Source organism: Neophocaena asiaeorientalis, unplaced genomic scaffold, assembly GCF_003031525.2.
Source record: "Neophocaena asiaeorientalis asiaeorientalis breed wild unplaced genomic scaffold, Neophocaena_asiaeorientalis_V1.1 scaffold7, whole genome shotgun sequence".
NCBI classification, from domain to species: Eukaryota; Metazoa; Chordata; class Mammalia; order Artiodactyla; family Phocoenidae; genus Neophocaena; species Neophocaena asiaeorientalis.
The window spans coordinates 9,845,421-9,866,324 of NW_020185337.1; the positions used below are offsets into that span (position 1 = coordinate 9,845,421).

At 37.5% G+C, this 20,904-nt stretch overlaps 1 protein-coding gene across 2 annotated transcripts in view; it reads left to right on the forward strand.

Annotated features, from left to right (window-relative positions):
* Window positions 1-13,632: 13,632 nt before the first annotated feature.
* Window positions 13,633-20,904, forward strand: part of EMCN (endomucin) — a 93,510-nt gene continuing 86,238 nt past the window's right edge. Inside the window, exon 1 of one of the 2 annotated variants that reach the window (XR_003002022.1) lies at window positions 13,633-13,864. Coding sequence is in view for 1 of the 2 variants with exons in the window: in XM_024736194.1 (XP_024591962.1) it covers window positions 13,795-13,864 (70 nt within the window). In the remaining variant the exon portion in view is untranslated. The remainder of the gene's footprint in view (window positions 13,865-20,904) is intronic. The other variant, XM_024736194.1, reaches the window with a different exon arrangement.

Here is a 20,904-nt window from a genome sequence, read left to right on the forward strand (position 1 = left end):
TTTGCCTGTATGAAAACAATGACCTTATCTTTAGTTTCCTCTCATGGGACACTCCAATCTATTTGCCACACTGCAGTATAAGTGATCTTTCAAAACTATTTCCTAGGCCCTGCACCCACCTCCCAGTAGTAACTTCCCTCTCCTCTCTTCTCAGCGGAGCAGAAAAATCTCTAATATGTACTTGCAATCTACATTTCCTGTTTCCCATCTCCTAATCATAATTGGCCCACTCCAAATGAGTTTCCACCTCCCAGTAATTCCCTCTCTTCTCCAATTCTTCCCAGTTAAACTAAAAAAAATAAAAATTGCTCATATAATTGCCGTCAACATTTTCTCAGGATAGTTCCCAATCTTCTAATCATGCATTAAACCATTCCAAGATGGCTTCCATCCACATTGCCTGCTGAGATGTTGCTAAATCCACAGGGGCATTTTAAAGTCCTCATCTTATTTAACCTCATAGCAGCATTCCAGAGTGTGGGTCTCTCCACTTCTCTTGAGATACTCTTCTTTTTTCTCTGTCAAGAGGTTTTAATCTTATATTTTAGAAGTTCCTTTTGTCTTCATAGACTCCTCATCTTTCACCCAACAATCACGTGTTAGAATTACCATAGACCCTTTCTTCCTTTTCAATTTTATCCATTGCATTTATTTTAAATGACAGTATATGTATAACATACACTAAATTCACATCTCTAGCTCATGCTTTTTCTCTTATCTTCAGATAGATATATGCATGTGGCTACTTATATCTCATCTTGAATAGCTCAAGAGAACCTAAAACTCAACATCTTCAAAACCAAACTTATGAGCTCACTCCCGAAACCTTGTGTATTTTTATTGTTCTTTGTCAGTGAACGGCACCACTAGTCTTTGAAGTTTGCAAGTCAGAATCTTAGCAACATTTTACTGTCCTCAATTGTTAATTCAGTCCTGCATCAGGTCAGCTCAATATAACCTTCTGCATATCTCCTTAAATAATATTTTCTTTTGCAAGGCATCAGCAACTCACTCCCCTGCCTAGAATAATTCTCTGAAAACTTTTGACCCTTATGATAAATTTCAATATCCTTATCACGGCAGGCTTTTGCATGACCTGGGTCCTGACGGTCTTTCTGATCTCATATTGTATTACCCCCTTCTTGCTCATTTCTCTCTAACCACAATGACCTCTCTTCCTCTGCCTTGAATGCAATAAGGTTTTTCAGTTTCTGGGCTTTCACAATTTCCCAATGAGGTCTCTCTCTTTGCATATCTAAGACTCACTCATCTTCTAGGTCTTGAGTTAATGTCTAGTCCTCAGAGAATTCTAAACGACTAGAATAGAGTTTCTTTGTTATATATTTTCACTGCATAATTTATATTTCTTTTGTAACTCTCATTACATCTTTAATTAAATGATGATTTTAATAGTTAAATATTTATAATTATGTTTTTATATTTTTTATTAAGTGCTATGGACTGAATCCCATCCCCGCCCCTGCTCCAATTCATTTGTTGAAGTCTTAAGCCCCAGTGTGATGGTATTTGGAGATAGGGCCTTTGGGAAATAATTAGGTTTAGATAAGGTCATGAGGTTGGGCCCTCATGATGAGATTCATGCCCTTAGAAAAGAGACACCAGAGAGCTGGCTCTTTCTCTCCCACCATGTGAGGACATAGTGAGAAGGAGACCCTCTGCAAGCCAGGAAGAGGGTTCTCACCAGAAACTGAATCAGCAGCATCTTGATTCAGTCTCCAGAACTTCCAGCCCCCACAACTGTGAGAAATAAATTTCTATTGTTTAAGCCACCAGTCTGTGGTATTTTATTATGGCCGTTTGAGCAAACTAATACAATAAATCATTAAATATTATTAATTAAATAATTTTAAAATAAGATTTGCATTCACATCTTAGATATCATGAGAGCAGGGACTATATCTGTCTTATTGTTTTATACCTGTTCCCTACACCAGTGATGAGCTCATAATAGGTACTCAATAGATATTTGCTGAACAAATGATGATTTAATCTTTATAAACTGCTGTATCTTATTTGCTTGATTCCAGTTATTCTGAGAATTCCAAAATTGTCCACAAGTCTTGAACTCTAACTAGTTTTTAAGCCCTGGGTTTATTTTTTTTAATTTTTTGCGGTATGCGGGCCTCTCACTGTTGTGGCCTCTCCCATTGCGGAGCACAGGCTCCGGACGCGCAGGCCCAGCGGCCATGGCTCACGGGCCCAGCCACTCCGCGGCATGTGGGATCCTCCTGGACCAGGGCACGAACCCGCGTCCCCTGCATCAGCAGGCGGACTCTCAACCACTGCGCCACCAGGGAAGCCCCCTGGGTTTATTTTGTGATGCTGAACCTTAATCCATTGCTATTTTAGACCTACCGTCTCTTGCTGGAGTTCTGGACAGAGAATAGGAGTATAACCAGAAAAGCACTGGACCAAGAGCAGGGAGGCTGGTTCAGAGCCTGACATTGACCTAGTTAGCTTCTGAGACTTTAGTATGAGTGTTACACCAAATGAGGACCTCGCAAGTTTATTAGCATAAACTCATCCAGCTAAATGTTTTTCCTTTACTTCAAAGACTTTGTACAAAAAAATAAAAATAAATCCAGTCAGTAGTTTTGTAGATTTAGTTATATATGATCTATTCATCTGATCAAGGAATATCTTCCTTCTGGTTTTCTCAGAGAGAACAGAGCCTTTCTTCCACACAATTTTGAGTTGTGTCCTTAGTTAGCATGTGCAGCATAAGTAATCAAGGACAACTGCTCAGAAACATAAGAGGAGTTTAAAGATTTTCTCTCAGGAGCCCAGAGCAGGTAAACATTGTTTAGAGACATAAAGCCTTGAGAAGAGTGATCTTTCCAAACAGATTTGGAGTCAATAGAGGGGAAGTATTATTTGGTCTTTTGGGGAAACAAGAAAACAAAGTTACTGTAGAATTCCCTCACTGAGGCTTAGTGATTATCTATGCAAATTACAATGTTGAATGTAGAGAATGTCTGTTCTGTTCTCTAAAGTATGAAAAGCCAAGACAGCCTCTGTGTGTGTGTGTGTGTGTGCGTGCGTGTGTGTGTGTGTGTGTGTGTGTGTGTGTGTGTGTGTTAGAGAGAAAGAGAGAGAGAGAGAATGAAAATGAAAAACAGAGAACTGGTACAGTTTCATGCTACCTGTACAGATTTAGAGACATTTTCCCAGAACCATATTATTTTTTAGTTGAATATTTTAGACATTTTAACGTCTTCCATTTAGCTCCTCCAGGAAGGACAAGAAAAAGATTTTGTGGGAACTGAAGCTTATAAAAAGTGATAGTTATTTTTAAGGAAAGGATATAAGGTATGAAGGCAATTATTCATTTAGAATGAGAGGAAAAAAGCACAACTGATGATGTATTTAAAAAGCCAACAAGTATCACAAAAGTCACAAAAAACACAGTTCTGTAATACTTATTTTCTACATATTTTGGCTTTGTAATATTTGATCACTTCCTCATATGACAAAAATTTTGTAAAATCATTTTCTACAGGGAGAAGAGAAAGATAATCATTCTTTCTCCAGCTGGGTTGAACAAAATTTGTTCTAGGTTACTTATAGTTTAGACGTCTAAACCTGTGACTGCACACATATATACTTGCTACTTCTGCTACTAATCTAAGAGCTACTGGCAACGTGATAAATTCTATTTCTCATGATTCTTATCAAAAAAGAAAAAAATGACATTGCATTTTTATGTGAATATGCGGCATTTGTTGTTTTCCTGACAGAAGGGAACAAAAGGAACCATATGTTCAGCTTGTAATTTGGTGCATCTCACAATTAGCGTTATTCACAAACTACCATTTGACTCCATACATTTCAAATACTATTTTGCTTCCACAGTCCACAAAATTCCAGTTCCAAGAGCTATCAAATGCATTCATATCATAATCAGACACATGCCTATCCATGTACAGCGCAAGGCCTGTCAGTGCAGTGACCAGTGAAGACATTCCTGAAAGGCAGTAGTGCGTTGAAGCAACTAGCAACTTAATAATACATAGAAGTGACTGTAAACCACAAAAAATACCTGTCACCAAATCCTAACTAAATTCCCAACTCAATTTCCCCTAAGCCATAGCCTCATAATATCCATTCCAATGCTACCCAGCAGAAGAGGAAGGGAGACAAGGGAGAGAGAGAGACAATAATCCTAACTGATTTCAGCTAAAGCATCTTCCTTTTATAAAGTTTATAGCAAAAACATATAACTACATGAAAACTTTGCTAAGTCCCACCTAGATAACCTTGATATTAGTATATGCAAGTGAAAGTCTCTGAAACATACGTTTCATTAGCTTTGTGATAAATCTGCTTTTGCCCCCAGATCTGTCTCTGGTGGAAGTTTTATTCATCAATGTATGGTGTTTCATGCAGAACGAAGACTGTGGAAAGGACAGTAGGTGGAGAGGAAGCCTGGCCTCCTGCAGAGTAGAGGTTCCACGTGGCCTCTTAAAGGGCCATTAGTCCTGAGCCTCATATTTTGTCTTCTACATCTTTGTGTCTTGGAACATCAAAGGGGAAAAATATGTTTAATATAGCAGGAGCTTCCATTTATCATTATTTTCATCATGAAGAAAATCAACCAAAGGAATAGGCACTGCTTTTCCAGTGATGCCCAGGCAGGACTGTCATAGAGGGAATACATGGTCGGGCCACAATGGATCAGTATCTAGCATTCAGTTTTGCAGACCCAGAAACTCAAACTTGTTGAATCTGGAGAATTAAACCAAGCTAGTTACACTCAAAGAAGCTGGTTGGAGAAAAACACAAATGCTAATTTAGTAATTTAATAGAACATAATTACTGCTAAGGAGCTGAGACATTTGCCCTATGGGTCAATATGTTTTTTGGTTGTTTTTGGTTTTTGTTTTTTCCCAAGAGAATTCTACTTGGGTTGCAAAGGTGTTATTAGAAGATTATTTGGGCAGCACAAAACAAAACATGGTATTATAAACTGATTAGATAGAATGCCCTTCTAATAGAATCACACCTTGGTCACCATGTCTCAAATTTGAGTGTTCACAAAAACACCTCGGCCAAACAGAAGGGAAAAAATCTAAAACCACTTTGAATATAACCATTACTTCACGAGTTGGCAGTATTTTATTCTTGTTCTATGAATCAGGATGCAAATATAATGAGATTTAAAAGGGGTTCATGAACAATTATTCAAGGCAGTTTGGAATGTTTGGGATTTAAGAGCTCAGAATCATAAAAACTAAATATGTCTTTCCACATGGCCACTTGAAAAGATCATGACAGGCTTAAATTAGCTGTGAGGCTGACAATATAAATGGAATCAATGGAATTTATATTTTAATTTAAAGCAATAAAAACTCTGTAAAAGTGAGTTTCTGAGATATTGTTGCTGCTTTTTTATTTTTTATTTTTGCAGTATGCGGGCCTCTCACTGCTGTGGCCTCTCCCGTTGCGGAGCACAGGCTCCGGACGCGCAGGCTCAGCGGCCATGGCTCACGGGCCCAGCCGCTCCGCGGCATGTGGGATCTTCCCGGACCAGGGCACGAACCCGTGTCTCCTGCATCGGCAGGCGGACTCTCAACCACTGTGCCACCAGGGAAGCCCCACACATTTTTTTAAAGACTGTTTTTTAAATAATGATCTAAATCAGTAATTATTAACTGAGGGTGTCCATCAGAATCAACAGTATACATATATATATATATTTTTTTTCTCGTATGTATGCCTGGTCCCCACCCTGGACTTCCTAAAGAGAAACTTTATGGTTGAGGCTTAAGCATGTATGTTTTTGGAAAATTCCATAGGGTGATTCCAATATTAAGAGTTATGGATAAACGTGGAAAAATCTGCCAGTGGTATACTGTCAGGCCAAACCAGGATATAAGAATCTAAAAACTCCGAAGTCAGGAAGTTTGGATTCTGTGGTCGGAAGTGTGCTCAGGAGCAGCGCTCGTCTGCTTGTGAAAGTCATTACTATGTCACTTCCTCTGACCAGAGTCTGGATTTGGAAGAATGGGTCGAATTATGTCCAGCTTTGTTGTTCATCCAAGGTATTTTTATCTTTAGTTATACAGGATGGGAAAATACTAAGCTAGTGCTAGTTTAATGAAGTTGAAAACATTTATAAACAATTTTATTTGGTGATGAAATGGAAGTGATTTATTCTGAGCAGCTTGGTGCAAAAACCATTTGCATTTTACTAAAATTGCTTGCATTCTGGCAAGGCAAGGCATTTATTAATGGCCAGATTCTTAATTATTCACACCCTCTTCCTAAAATTATTTGTATTACATTATGAAACATATTCTTAATTTTCAGAAAACTTTAAAAAATTGTATCTTACTGTCATATAGAAATGAATAAGTTTTAAAATACTTTCATTCAAATCGTCTTTAATTTTTAAAATCACCTGGACAGTTTCAGAACTAAGAACTATCATTATCATATGAGTAACTAAGACTCAAAGAAAATGTTATTTCTATCCTAGTGTCATGCAACAGGACTGGATGTGAGGAGTAGCAACTGCTTTGGATAATTTCTATATGTAAATCTCATGTATTATTTTGATAACCCCATGAGAAGATTATTTTTTCTACATTTTAAGGGTGAGAAAATGAGGATTAGAGGGCTTTATTAACTTGCCCTTAGCCACATGAGAAAATAAGAGAGTTAAGACTGTCTGCCCCCCAAAACCCATGTTCTAAGGATTTACTAACTCCTTTCAGTAAAACGAGGAAACCTACATAATCTCTAAGAACTATCTGGACCTCTTCCCTGCCCACCCACCTCTTGGGCCAGTCAATGAGCCTTCAATTGGATCAAGAAAGATTCCATTGCATTTTACTGCTGAAGGAAAAATGGAGCAGATAAATATGGAGGAGAAAACAGAACTCAGTACAAGGCCTTCCTAAAAGGTTAGGATCAGAGCTGAGAGATCAATCTAGTTGATAGAAAAACGTAATCATTTTGCATCAGGCACTATGTGTTAAAGACAAATGATGTGCCATTGAGAAGTTTACTATCTAGTACGGGAGGTGAATCATGTCTGAAAAGTGTGACCAATTTGGTCTTAATTCTATCAAATCAAGATTTCCCAAGAGAAGGTAATAAATAGAATCCTCTATTGTTCAGAATAAGCTTCAGTAACAAAATAAACTTGAAATCTCAGCGCCTTAATACAATAAATGTTTATGTGCTGCTCATGCAAATTCAGAACAGCTCTATGGTGTTGGAGGTGGAAGGCTCTGCCCACACTGTCACCCACAGACTCAAACTCCTCCATCAGGGATACAAGGTTGTCATGGAAGGGAAATAAAAGCATAGAGGACTCATACCTGCTCTTCTATGCATTGTCCTAGAAGTGACATATGTTACTTCCCCTTAAAGCCTCTGGCCAGAACTTGTCACATGAACCTACCTAATACAGGGATCCGGGCTTTCATTAAGCATTAAAATCTTGACTGCAAATTTCAGCCAGTTTTTTTTTTTTTTTTTTTTTTTTTTTTTTTGCCATACGCGGGCCTCTCACTGTTGTGGCCTCTCCCGTTGTGGAGCACAGGCTCCGGACACGCAGGCTCAGCGGCCATGGCTCACGGGCCCAGCCGCTCCGCGGCATGTGGGATCTTCCCGGACCGGGGCACGAACCCGTGTCCCCTGCATCGGCAGGCGGACTCTCAAGCACTGTGCCACCAGGGAAGCCCGTCAGCCAGTTTTGACAAGAGTCAGGGTGGGGTGTATGGAACATCATAATCTGGGAAATCTCTCCACAGGTTAGTAAAATGTTGATATGGGATACAGCCAAGGGGAAACCAAACTGAAACATCAGTAGGTAGAGGCCATTATGAAGGGCATCGACTGGATCCTGGGAGGGAATGACCAAAGAAGATTGGGAACAAAATAGACAAAGAGAGCAAACAGCAGTTTCTTGAATCCCCGGGGTAGTAGCCCAGGAGGCATTAGTAAGGTAACTCTTTCACTGAGTTATGTGTAAAGAGTGGTTTATTAAGAGGAATGAACCAGTACAGACACTCCATTTCTAACTTTAAGTTTATATGTTTCTATGAATACCAGAAAGCTGTGCCTGCAGTTGGCTTTCTTTATTTGGAAAAACAGAGAAAAAACAACCCAGTTTCTAGAGAATTAACTTCAACTTCCATTTGTCTGGAAGTTTGGAAGGGAGAAGTAAATAAATCACCTCATCATGCTTTTAAATTGTTTCAGATCTAGTCCTGTGAAAGATTCCTTTGAGTATTATGAAATGGCCACAGAGATGAACAATGCAAAAAGGGATGTGGGAAACAGAACAAGAACTGAAATGGGTAGAAAAAAGGAGTAAAATCTGAATAGGTAAATTAGTTAAGCTGGATGGAGTATATATGAAGTGAAAGCACTTAGCTGCCATTCAGTTATGTCACACTTTTGTATGAACGTATCTGTAAAAAATCCCTGGCATATACTACTCATTCAATTTTTATTAGGTATCATTTGACATAAGAAAAGAATATTTCCCTAAGATACTATTTCCAGCACACCAAAAATAAGACATCGGAGCAGAAATCTTGGACATAGGGTATGTGGTAACAGCTGAGCTAAATGGAAAGTTGAGTAAATAATGAAGCACTTTATATTTGCTTATTTATCAATATTTCTGAGTTCATTTACATATTACAGAACTCCAAGGAAGTAATCATACCTGTGCTTCATTAGATATAATTAAATGAATTATATTCTATCTTATTCCCCAAAAGTGCTTGTAAAAATCTCATTTCCTTATTAATATGATTAATGGAAAAAACCCTTAAGCTCAGTTTTGTACACAAAAAAACCAATTTATGACAATGATTTCCAAAGCTTCTTAAGGCAGATAAGGATGAGAAATGGTGATTGAACTTTTTAACAAGAAGCATAGCCCAACAGGAGAACTGCCTTACAGAGTAATGAGCCCCAGTCATTTCTACTTTTGACATGCAAGCTCATTCACCATTTGTCAAGGGGATTCCTGACAAATGAAAATGTTACTGAGAATTGTACTAAAGTAACTTTTTTGAATATCTTATCCGACTGTGCTTTTACAATTTTTCCATATTTATGCCCTTATATATCGAGACTTAGAGACTGAACCCTATAAGGTTAGGGAGTTAGTGTGAGGTGAGAGAATTCTCTTTGTATGTTGAGGTATAAAATTATAATGGACCACTGCAGAATGTAAAAGACAAGCTCTTTGGAAACTTCAAAAATCAGCTTACCGTGTCTTCTTTTAACTTGAGCAATAATGAAATAGCACTGGCCCTTGGCCACTGGGAGTTGATTATTAGAAATACAGTAAGTGAGGAAGATATTTTACTGACATAAGTTTGGCCAAATGGCTGGGCCCGCCCACTATTGATCCTCATATCCATTTTGGCTTTGCAGGAGGGGGACTTAATATCTCTAGGACCATGAGCCTGTTTGTCTTCAGCTCTGTTCCCAATACCTTCAGGAGATTCCCCAATTGCCGTTTCAGATAGACAAGTAACAAAAGGAATCTGTTAGGTTCTATCTCCACTGAAGAAAGGACCTGATATTTAAAGAAACTTAAAAGTGGAACATGGAATAAATTCCTAAAAATAAGATTTGGGAGTCTGTTTAATCTGCTGTCAACAATATTTTGGGACTCTCATCATCGGAATACTTCTTAGGAAACTGGTCAATCACTTTGGAATAATATGGTTTATTTAAAATCTGAACAACCTGAAAGCATACCATGGAACGAAGACAATCTATTTTAGCCTAAACTACAAGGTTAAGGTTTGTCTGTTTTAATATACAATTTTAGAAGACTTTCTGGAATCTCACTTAATTCTCTAAACACATTTGAAGTTTCCATGGTGATTATCCCCTTTTTTTCATGGGGAGACCAAGGCATAAAGAGGCCAAGTAATTCAGTTGAACCATGAAGGACCAAAAGAAGGAGGCAGGATTGAACACAGAGCTCATGCTCTTTGCTAGTTCATGATCCCCTTTTTTTTTTTTTTTTGCAGTACGCGGGCCTCTCACTGTTGTGGCCTCTCCCGTTGCGGAGCACAGGCTTCGGACGCGCAGGCCCAGCGGCCTGCGCGTGGCATGTGGAATCGTCCCGGACTGGGGCACGAACCCGTGTCCCTCGCATCAGCAGGCGGACTCTTAACCACTGCGCCACCAGGGAAGCCCCGTGATCACCTTTTGGCCTTCCCTACCATTTTAGGTGATTTTATTCAGTGACGCGCTAGGAGAGAGGAAGGAGGCAAGGATGGAGAGGAAGTTTAATTTGGGGCTCAGTAATGGTGCCGGCTGAATAATCTCAGCACCACACAAGTTAAAGTATGCCCATTAGTGTTGGAGTCTTCACTATACAATTTCTTCAGTGTCAAAGATGTCAATTGCAAACCTTGAGATGTGCTGGGAAAGAGTTCTGAGATTGCTTTTGCACGGCCTCACAACAGCTTCTCTCTCAGATTCAACAAGAATACAGAGGACGAATTGTGAAAAAAACAAAAGCAAAAACATCTTTTCATTTCTCAGATTAGTTTGTAGTGGTTTAGTTCTCTTCACAGGTTTTCTTTTAATAAAGTGCTCTTAAATCACACACTTCCAAATAATGAAAACATTCAAGTAGGTTAGAATACAAAATGTTTGTATAAATATTCCCTCAAAATATTAAATTAAACAAAAAGTATCAGGTCAAAGAAAAGTTTTGTTTTGTTTTGTTTTATGATAGAAATAATATGTTTTACTCTGAAAATCTTTTTAAGAAAAATAAAAAAATACAAGATAAAAACCATCCACAATTCGCTGTCAGAATATAAGCACTGTTAACATTTTCTGTTTTAAATACATGTATGTATTCACACATATGTATATATGCATATGTACATACAAATGCATAGATACATGCAACAAAATATCATGAAGGTGTTTCCACATCCGTAAAAAATTTTTTAATACTATTTTGTGGCAGAATATTCCATCTTATTCCCCAATAACTAATGTCCTTGACAAGTGTTTATAATAACATAAACTTTAATGAGCATCTTCCTTTTTAGAATAAGTTCCTAAACATATCATTGCAAGTTCAAAGAGTGTGGTTCTTTAACATAGATGTGTATTGTTTTGGTGTATCAATAACCTTGATGTATATTGTCAGGTCACACCCCCCTGAAAGGTCATACCCTAAGAATAAGACAGTAACTTTCCTTGAACATTAATTAAAACTGGGTATTGTCAGAAAATATACCTAATTATATTGGAAAGGCAAAAAAAAAAAAATCTGTTATCTCAGTTCTTGAATATCCATGTGTTTAATTTCTACTGAGATAAATATACTTTTCCATTTTGCTGGCCTTTTGTTTCTTCTATGATGTTGTTATTTTCAGGTGCAAAGTCATTGTTTTATTATTGATTAGCAAAAGGTCTTTTCATATGAAGGATATCAAATCTGTATTACGTATTATTTTTTCATGAACTTTTACATTTGCCTTTTCATCTTGTGTGTTGGGCCAAAAATCTTTTAATTCCTATGAAAGAAAAAAGATCAAGTCTTTCTTTTATGTATTCTGCTTTTGGAGTTATGCATAAAATGTCCTCTCTGCCCCAGTTATATGCAAATAGTCACCCATGTTCTCTTTTAGAATGTTATAATTTTGTTTTTTATGTTTAAATCTTTAACATATAAGAAATTTATTTTGGTATTTGAAGTAGATAGCTAACTTTAATTTTTTTAAGATGGTTAAAAACCTGTCAAAAATCACCTATTAAATAGTACATTCTACTCATCACATTTGCTGTATATTAAATTCATCTATATCTAATCTCTCCACACACACATATGGGCAAATATACCTATGTATACATGTAGATAGATATATATATTTCTGTGTCTGTACTTTCTATTTTATACCATTGATCTGTCTCTTCTTGCAGTCGCCACTGTTTCAATGAATTCTTTTACCTTAAAGATACCCCTGATCTATTAAGATAAAGCTGACCAAATGTATTACTCCTATTTTTCCTTTTTTTCTTTTGCCTAACCATTTAAAAATGCATTTCTCAGATTTTGTTTTTATTTTCTTCATCTACAGGTCTTATCTTTTAAATAGACATAATATTCTATTATCAAGCATTCTTGGAATAGGCATCTAATGTTTTTCACGGAAATGCCTAGCAGTCAGGCATCAGAATCAAAGAAATCAAAATGCTATTGAATTCCTGCAACAATGATTGTGACCAACATCAGGACTGACCATGTGTGCTGAAAACTCCCTAGTTAAAGCAGAGCAAGGAGCAGGAAGTGAGGTAATGTGAGTGGCTCCACTGTGAGTTCATGGCCACACCCCAATTTATTTCTGGAAAGTACATGTGACATCTATTCACATACATTGCTATCTTTATACTCTCCAGGATATGACAAATAAAGTAACAGCTCCAAAGGCAGTCTGTTTTAGAAAATTACTTAGAAGAGAGGGTAAAATTAGGTTTTATACACAAAATAGACACTTAGAGGCTCTTCTGAGACTTGGTATAACTTAGGATAAAACAACCTAGTTTTTGGGGTGTTTTGATCAATCAACTTGCTCTATCCACTCTTGGAATAAGTCCTTCCCTGCACCGTGCAGCAGTGAAATGTATGTCCTCCTTATAAACAGATAAAGGTGTACTTTTGGAATAGTTTTCTTGGCGGAAAAGATGAATTAGTATTGACCCACTGACACTCTTTTGTCCAGGGGCTTCATGCCTAAAGGTATATAAAGGACGATTGGCTGAGTTTAGATGTGTAGCCCGTGGCTGGGGAGAAGTGTAGAATTACTTGGCGCACACACACAGGGATTTTAGTCAGGGCTGAGGCTGCATTAGCACCATGTTTTAATCAATTGCTATTAACATCAAAGAGATCCTTAATACACAGTGTATCTTGCCTGATTGGCATTCTGGTCCAAAGACTCCATCTCTCCCTATTTCATTGACTTGTTACAAGGGCATTCCATCCCAGTGCCATTCCCATCACATTTCCTAGAGAAGAGTATCCACAGGGTATTATAAGTGTTTTTTTCTTTTCCTTCATCGAATTCCAACAATAAGACCAGGAGTGAGCCGTGAGCACTCACGGGTCTTTACTTAATTCTATTAGAAATATCCTGAAAAACCTCCCTGGCCATCAGATAAGAAGTCTTTTCACTTACTCAAGTCAGAGCATGATCTACTTAATAAAGTTTTGCACTTATCCAGAAGGTGGTCTTTACTAATCTGGCTTTCAAGTTGGAAAGAGAGAAGAAAAGTTGATTCTTTGTGGATTCTGCTCTCAAATTTAACCCTCAGGCAATTAAAGCCTCTTTATCCAAACCAAGTCGTTGTTTAATAAGGCCCCTTTATAAACACTCCAAAACATACTTTCAAAACAAAAGTTAGAAAGCCTGTAAGATCCATTCTGAAGAAAGATCTCTTTCTGTTCAAAACCCGTCCTGACCTTTTTGTTGAAGAAGAACAAAATAATGTAGTAACAAAAACACAAGTGGCTGCCAAAGGAAGAGAAAAAAAAAAAGTTCCTGTAAGGGACTGAAACAATAAATCTCCTCTCTGCTGAACTCCCAAAGGGAGTGTGTGCATTTCCTCCTGTTCTTTATCAGAGCCCCCGAAATAAGTAGGCATGGGCAGTGGCTGTTCAAATCCAGCACACCTTTTCCATTTGCTAAGAAGGCCCTGCCAGGCTGGGAGGGAGTCGTCCCTGCCTGACTCTGGAGGGAAGAGCCACTGTGACGATCCACAGGCACCATGAAACTGCTTCAAGGGACCATACTTTGTCTTCTTCTGTCCAGTCTTTGTAGCGGTTTGGATGACGCAGGTACCCTTTTCTCTTATTGTTCTGACGGTGTGGATCAGAAATCACTAGTGGGCGGCTCTGAGCCTCAGTTTACCTTCAGGAAGCCTCCCCTGAGAGGTAGACGCAGTAGTGCATTTGCTGAGTTGAGTGTGTGTGCGTGGACGGGGGGATGCGTGGAGAAGGCTCCGCAGAGAGGATGTTTGTTTTCATGAAGGAAAGTGTTTGCTGCTGCAGCGGCCTTGAAGTGTGTTCCATGGCATCATAAAGGTACCGGGAATATACAATAGCCTTTTCAGAGAGTAACAATCTGGGGATCAAATGCTGGCTAAAAATGGACTATTTCTCAAAAATGTGCTCTTTTCAGACGTAAGTCTAGAAATAACAAGATTGTCGTGTACTGGTGAAAGGCTGTAATCAGAAACAGTGCTCTGCAGACGCTGGCCTATATTTGTCCCAACTATCTTTTGGCTCTGATAAATTGAGAGGTTGGATAAAACTGCCTGGGCAAGTGAATCTTAATATCTTGAGGGGTGAGGGTGAGAATGGAGGAGAGTCACTTGATTAAAGTTTATGGATGCTTGCTCTAGAAATTAACACAGATCTACACACATACGTACAATATTTTGCATAACGTTTCAGGGAATTTATAGACATAAAAACCCTACCCATTGACTGAAGGTTCTAAAACTTAGATAAAGGATATATATGCACCTACATAAGCCCTGACTATATTAATGACCAGTTGCAAGAAATTATTACATTTGACTTTTAACCCTTCCGGAGGGATTTACTGTAAGCAATTAGATTTAATCAATATTTATTAGGCTCTCACCATGTATTCAGCAGTGCAAGGAATACAAAAATGAGTTAAGACATTGTCCTTGCCCACAGTGGCAAATGCACTATCGGGAGAAATACGCATGTAAATCTAACATAAGACAGATTTAATAGGTGCGAAAACTAAAGTACAAACTATCATAAAAGAACACAGTTGGGACACATTGATTCTGGCTCTGAGGAGCCCTGGAAAAAACTCAATTCTAATTTTATTGTGCATGTGCTCTTTTCAAACTTCACTGCTTACAAAATTCCATTTGCAGTGATTAGGTAGGAAAAAATAAGCACACTCCTTCTTGAACAATATTTATCATTAATTTCTCAAAATACGTATATAAGTTTAGTACAAATGCCCAAACACTGCAAAATCACATACGATTGATTACAATCCATCTGGGACTTTCCAGGGTTAAGCTGAAGTGGGTATAAGACCAGAAAATTTAACTTAGATGAGTTACAAAGTTCTGATTTTTTAAAAATAAAGAATATTTATGAGATGACACAGAAATCAATGCACTAGCTTATAAGTAACTCTTCAGTTTGCATGGGAGAGATAGATAGGAATGGATTACTTGTACTTCAGAAAGCAAAGTGGAATAGAATCAATAGAAGCAGCCTACAAAACCTGACCGTAAGGAAGCTGGAAAGGTGAAGGATAACCCAGAGATGACCTGGCAGATTTTTCTATTATGATCATTGTAGGAATAAAACCAGCGTCCTTTAGCTCATTGGTAATGAGCCCAACCTCTCTAATAATAGTGTCTTCTTTCTAATGAACTATTAACCAAAGTAAGATAATTTCTTTTCTTTTTAATTTAATTTATTTTTTTATACAGCAGGTCCTTATTAGTTACCCATTTTATACATATTAGTGTATATATGTCAATAGTAAGATAATTTCTTATTTGAGCAGAGACAGCGGTTACATAATGACTATCTCTTTCAACCTCTGCCAGGGAGCCTTTGTTAATTTAAGGCAAGTGTCTGTAAAATCTACCCCATTTATCCTAGAAAAAGAAGTGCTGGCTCAGGAGCATAAATTGACCATCGGAGTGAGGCCTACAAGGAACTGGAAGAGATTTTGCCATCCACGTGTATGATTTTTTTTGCACCTGGTTCTGCCTGTTTTATGTTTTCCTTCCCAGATACGGTTCAGGAAATGAAGCATTTCCTAAGCTGATTTATTAAGTTCTTTTCCTAACCCCCTGTACCGGAAACACATTGATTTCAAAGCTTTATATGTTCCCCAAGCTTAGAATGCTTATCATATCTCATCAGCAGAGTTGATTATAGGAGTACAGAAGGAGGCATTTCATCTGCCTTAAATTCACAAGTTGTCAAGAAGATCCATGCTTTTTTGCATAGTAATTTATTCCTAAATAATGATCTTTTAGAGAAACTGACTTTTCTTTTTCTGTCTGTCTTTTTTGTCAGTTTCAGATTTAAATAAATACAATATAGTTTTTTGTGCTCTTCGTGAAAACCAAGGAAATTTTTCTGCATGGCAGTGAGTGACTTTATTACTTGGTGAGCGGTACAATATTTTACAGTTTCCAATTTGGAAAGCTGTTCTATTGAAATATGTATGGGAGGTTCTTGAAAAGGAACTGTCATTCTTTCCCAAGGTTTTCTAAATTGTATTTAAAACTGAACAGACCCCTGCGTGGCTTTTAAGCTCCTTTGGCTTTTAAGTCTAGACCGATGAGCTTTAGACTGTCAGGACTGAGAAAAGTTAAACGAAGAAGGATTCCAAGAAAAAGGAGGCCCTGGAAGCAATTTACTTTTCAAGTGCCATTTGCTTTTTGAACTTTACATTAATTTAGGAAAGATTAAAATGTTTTAGCCATCTGCAAGCAGGAACACACGTCACTTTATTGGTGTCTGAAGAAGAATTTAATTGCTTGTTGAAATTCATTTGTTAGGGATTGAACGTTCGGTGTCATGGAAAAAAAAAATGGATTGAACATCCTCTAAGACAAACACTGTGCTAGACGCTGTAGGTTTATAGCGATCACTGTGACTCAGCCCTTGTCCTAGAAGTGGTGGGGAGAGAGGAGCGCCAAATAATTACAAGTTTGATTCCATCGTAAGTCTTAAGTGGTAAATAAAGAATGCTGTGGAGAATTCACAACTAGCTTAGTTTTGGGTGTAGGAACATCAGAAAAGCCTTCATATATAAGTGGAAATTATGATAAACTTTGAAACTTGAGAAACAGGTTGGATGGATGGAATTTCTTGAATAGGAACTTTAAAACTTCAGTATCTTCCAGTCTAGAAATGTAAGGAGGTGACAGATTGGACAGAGGTTAAGTGTTGGAAATATAGCTCAGGATATGTTGAATACCAGGATGAGTAATATTGACTCAGGTAGTTAATTATATTGGATTTTCTAAATGTGTTTGAGCATGGGAATTATCTGATTGGGACCATAAACTGAGAAGATTCATCTGTCAACAGGGTATAATTAGACTATTGCAGTCAGGAGAGAGAAAAGCTAAAGAAAATGGTTCAGATGTTATTCCAAGTCTGAAAGTCTGTCCATAAAATGAAAAGAAGGGTCTAGGGAAGAGCTTTAAAGAAATAGAAAGTTTGTGACGCCATATTATTGACTGGCTATGAGAGAGACAGTGACTGAGATGTAGAGTGTTATTTGAATAATAGAAGTAGGGAAATGGACTGGGACCAGACGTATGGAAAGATAGGAGGAGATGGTTTCGGGAGAAAGTGATGAACTTGATTTTGGACGTGGTGAGTTCGAAGTCTTAATAAGATATTCAAATAGAGATGTACAATGGTAGGTTAAAATTGTCTGGTTGGTAGATGGAATGCCCCTGGAGGTGATGGTGGGGGATGATCGTTCTTTACACTTGTCTGCCAAGAGATTTTAGTCCTGTCCTACTCACTGGAAGATTAATAACATAGCAAAGCAATTTATTTCTCTGCTGGACGCCCATATTTGTAACTCTCTTATGGCACTTATTTTCCAACTTTATCTTAGTTATTTGTGTGCATATCTTATCTCCTGTACCAGACTATAAGCTACATGAAAGTAAGGGTCATATTTATTATAGTCTGTATAGTAACAGTTCTAAACACATAATAAAGATATAATAAGCTGAATGAATGCATAAATGAATGATATAGTTGCCCATCCATTTTTAATTTCTTCCTCTGATAATCACTTTTTGTTTACTACCTTATCCTTGTGAAAGAGTTGTGGACAGGTATGAATCACAGAACATATCATGAAAACAAGTGGAGTATTTTGATTCCTGGCTATGAAAGCGCGAGCCAAATATATGGAAAGGGGCTTCTTATCAAAGTAAGTCAATTCCCAAACTCCAGCAGAAGAGAAGATGTTAGGGGTAGGTGGACAACCTAGTACCAGGTGACAGTAATTTACAGCAAACCTGGACGAATAAACTACTCTGACTATAATCATTGGGAGGAAGAATATCTAAATACAATTGATTCTACTTCTCCTTTTTTGGGTATCAAATACTTTATGTAATATCTTCTATGGTTATAAATATTCAAGGAGAAACCTTATTACCAACCAATTTCTCAAAAATACAAAATGGCTTTTTTTCTAAAAGCAAAGTTCACATAAGAGAAGTTGGAAAAAAATTAAATAAATATCGTACATCATTAATTCATGTGTTATTTTAAGTAACATATGTACTGCTTCAGAGCAGATTATCTTACTTGTTACTTCCTCTTAGCTTAGTCACTATCAATAGATCTTACCTGAAGTGGGTGATCTACTATAGAAAGAATGAATCAGTGTAGAAACAAATTCAATGGGAAAAGTTTCCAAGCCTTTTATTTAGCATACTTTCCTTACTACTCCTTTTTTCTTCAATGATCTTTAAAAGTAGAAGTGATCATTCTAGAATTCTTATTTTTAAGAGATTCATAACAGTTGTCACTGGCAAATTGGCAATTTTATCTTGCTGATTGTAATTATTCAGATATTGAGAAAAAAGATGAACGTCTGAACGTTTCAAAAAGCTTCTAATTTACTGGATAGTTGCTCATCCTTTCCTTTTCATTGATGACATTATATTTCAAGCTCCAGGTAAATATTATAACTTGTGAATAATTATCTAGTCCAAGTTCCTTATATTCTTTTTTTCTTAGTCATCACTTTCCAACATCCTCTTTACCTCTGAGAACAATTTGAGATGTGTTTTTCTAAACCTTGAATGTCAAAGCAGGAATTTACTCTAAACGACATTCCATTCAATTCCTGTGTAGTAAATGTCTCCATTCCTGTTACTGAATTCCTGTGGGTCGTTATAGCTCTGTCAGGTTAGGATAATAATGCCTGTTGAGTGTTAAAAGAAGCTCTTTTAGTTAACAAGTAAGATCGTTTTTCCTTTTCTGCTGTTGCATACAATATCAACAGTAGCATGGGAAACATTAGTGGTGTCAATCACATCTAGAAGGGCCACTATATGATTCCCAAATTTCGGCAACCATAAAAAAAATAGCTTTCTAAACTTGAATAGAGGTTTTGTGTCTTGTAGAATGACATATCAGTAGAGATAATCATAACTAGTCTCTAAATAGAAGCAGCCACCTACATCCTCTCTGGATGCCTTTAATCTAACCATTGCTATGGCAACCTCTCAGGTGTAGCTTGACAGTATCTTGTCTCACGTGAATGAGTATCTCTTGCTTTCCTGTCTCCTGTTGTTCTCATACTAAGGCATGCTTCACCTACAGAAACCCACCTGGCACTGTTGTGTATCTGAGCTAGAAGTGCAGGAGCCTTAGCACTCTATGAGACAGGCTTTGCCCAAAAGAAGAATGGGGCCAGTGAATAAATGCTTTCCTCTTCTATTGCTGCTCCACTTTCACTATTTTAGTTGTCTACTCCTTTTCTTGAGATCACTTTCCTTTACAAACTGCATACAAACCCTTGTCTCAGGCTCTGCTTTTTGGAGAAATTCAGGATTGATTATTTTCTGATGGGAACATTTTGGTTTGGATGATAATATATACATTATACCAGAGTTTCTCTGATATTCTAATTGATATTCACTACCTCTCTTCCTCTTCATTTCAAGAAAAAATTCGATAAAGCTTTTGTTGAATAAGTTAAACAATATTCTAAGCAGGTCCTTTCCTAAGGCAATCATTTGTCTGTATAGAGTCAATAAGGAACTATGTTGTGAGGCTGGCAGTCAAAAATGTCAATGCCATTGATTTCATTCTTAGTGTGCTGCTCATCTGAAATGTAAACTGATTTTTATTCTGTCTAATCAGTCATATTCTGGCCTAAACCTAAATTAGTTGTGTCAAAAAACAGAGAATGGAGACTTCCCTGGTGGTCCAGTGGTTAAGACTCCACACTTCCACTGCAGGGAGTGTGTGTTCCATCCCCAGCTGGGGAACTAAGATCCTGCAAGCTGCAGGGTGTGGCCAAAAAAAAAAAAAAAAAAAAAAAAAGAAAAGAAAAGAAAAATGGAGATCACAACTAGGTCTGGTCCAAGTTAACCAAGATATGTATTGTTACAACATCTACTGACATCTACCATGTGTTGTACCTGGCACTTTACACACATTACTTCCATCACAACATTTCAAGGCCAGCTTTGTCATTCCCATTTTACTGATTAGGACACCGAGGCTTGGAGATAGTGTAAAGTTATCCTAGAGTGACAGTGCTTAAAATCAAATCAGAGAATATTATTCTTCAAAATCTTCCCTTCTAGCTTGCTATCTTCCAATGCAGTACAACTGCAATAAGTTGAGTTTTTCTGATCAAAAGAATAAGGGTAGAGACGTTCCACTTGAGTCGTCTGGAAGCACTGCTGCCTCTCATAGCCCCTTCAGCACCTCTAAACGGCAAACTAAGACCACAGTGCTATGAATGACTTTCTCCTTAGTGCTAATTAGCCACTTAATATCCTGGATTCAGTTAATTATTAGGGGATGGGTTAAAGGAGTTGTAGTCATTTCCCTACCTACTCACTGTTATGTTGGTTGGAAAAAAATAATGTTCTTGGCTCTGATACAGATGTCAGTGTAGCTAATATGGGACTTAGAAGAGAAGGAAAGAAGCAAAGAGGAAATAACTATTAGTGAAATAATTACTTAGTGTCACATCTATAATTCTTCTGGAGCCAGACTGTCTGGGTTCAAATTCCAGCTCTGCCACTTACTATCTGTGTGAACTCGGGCAAGTTACTTAACCTTCAGCTTTCTCAGCTATAAAA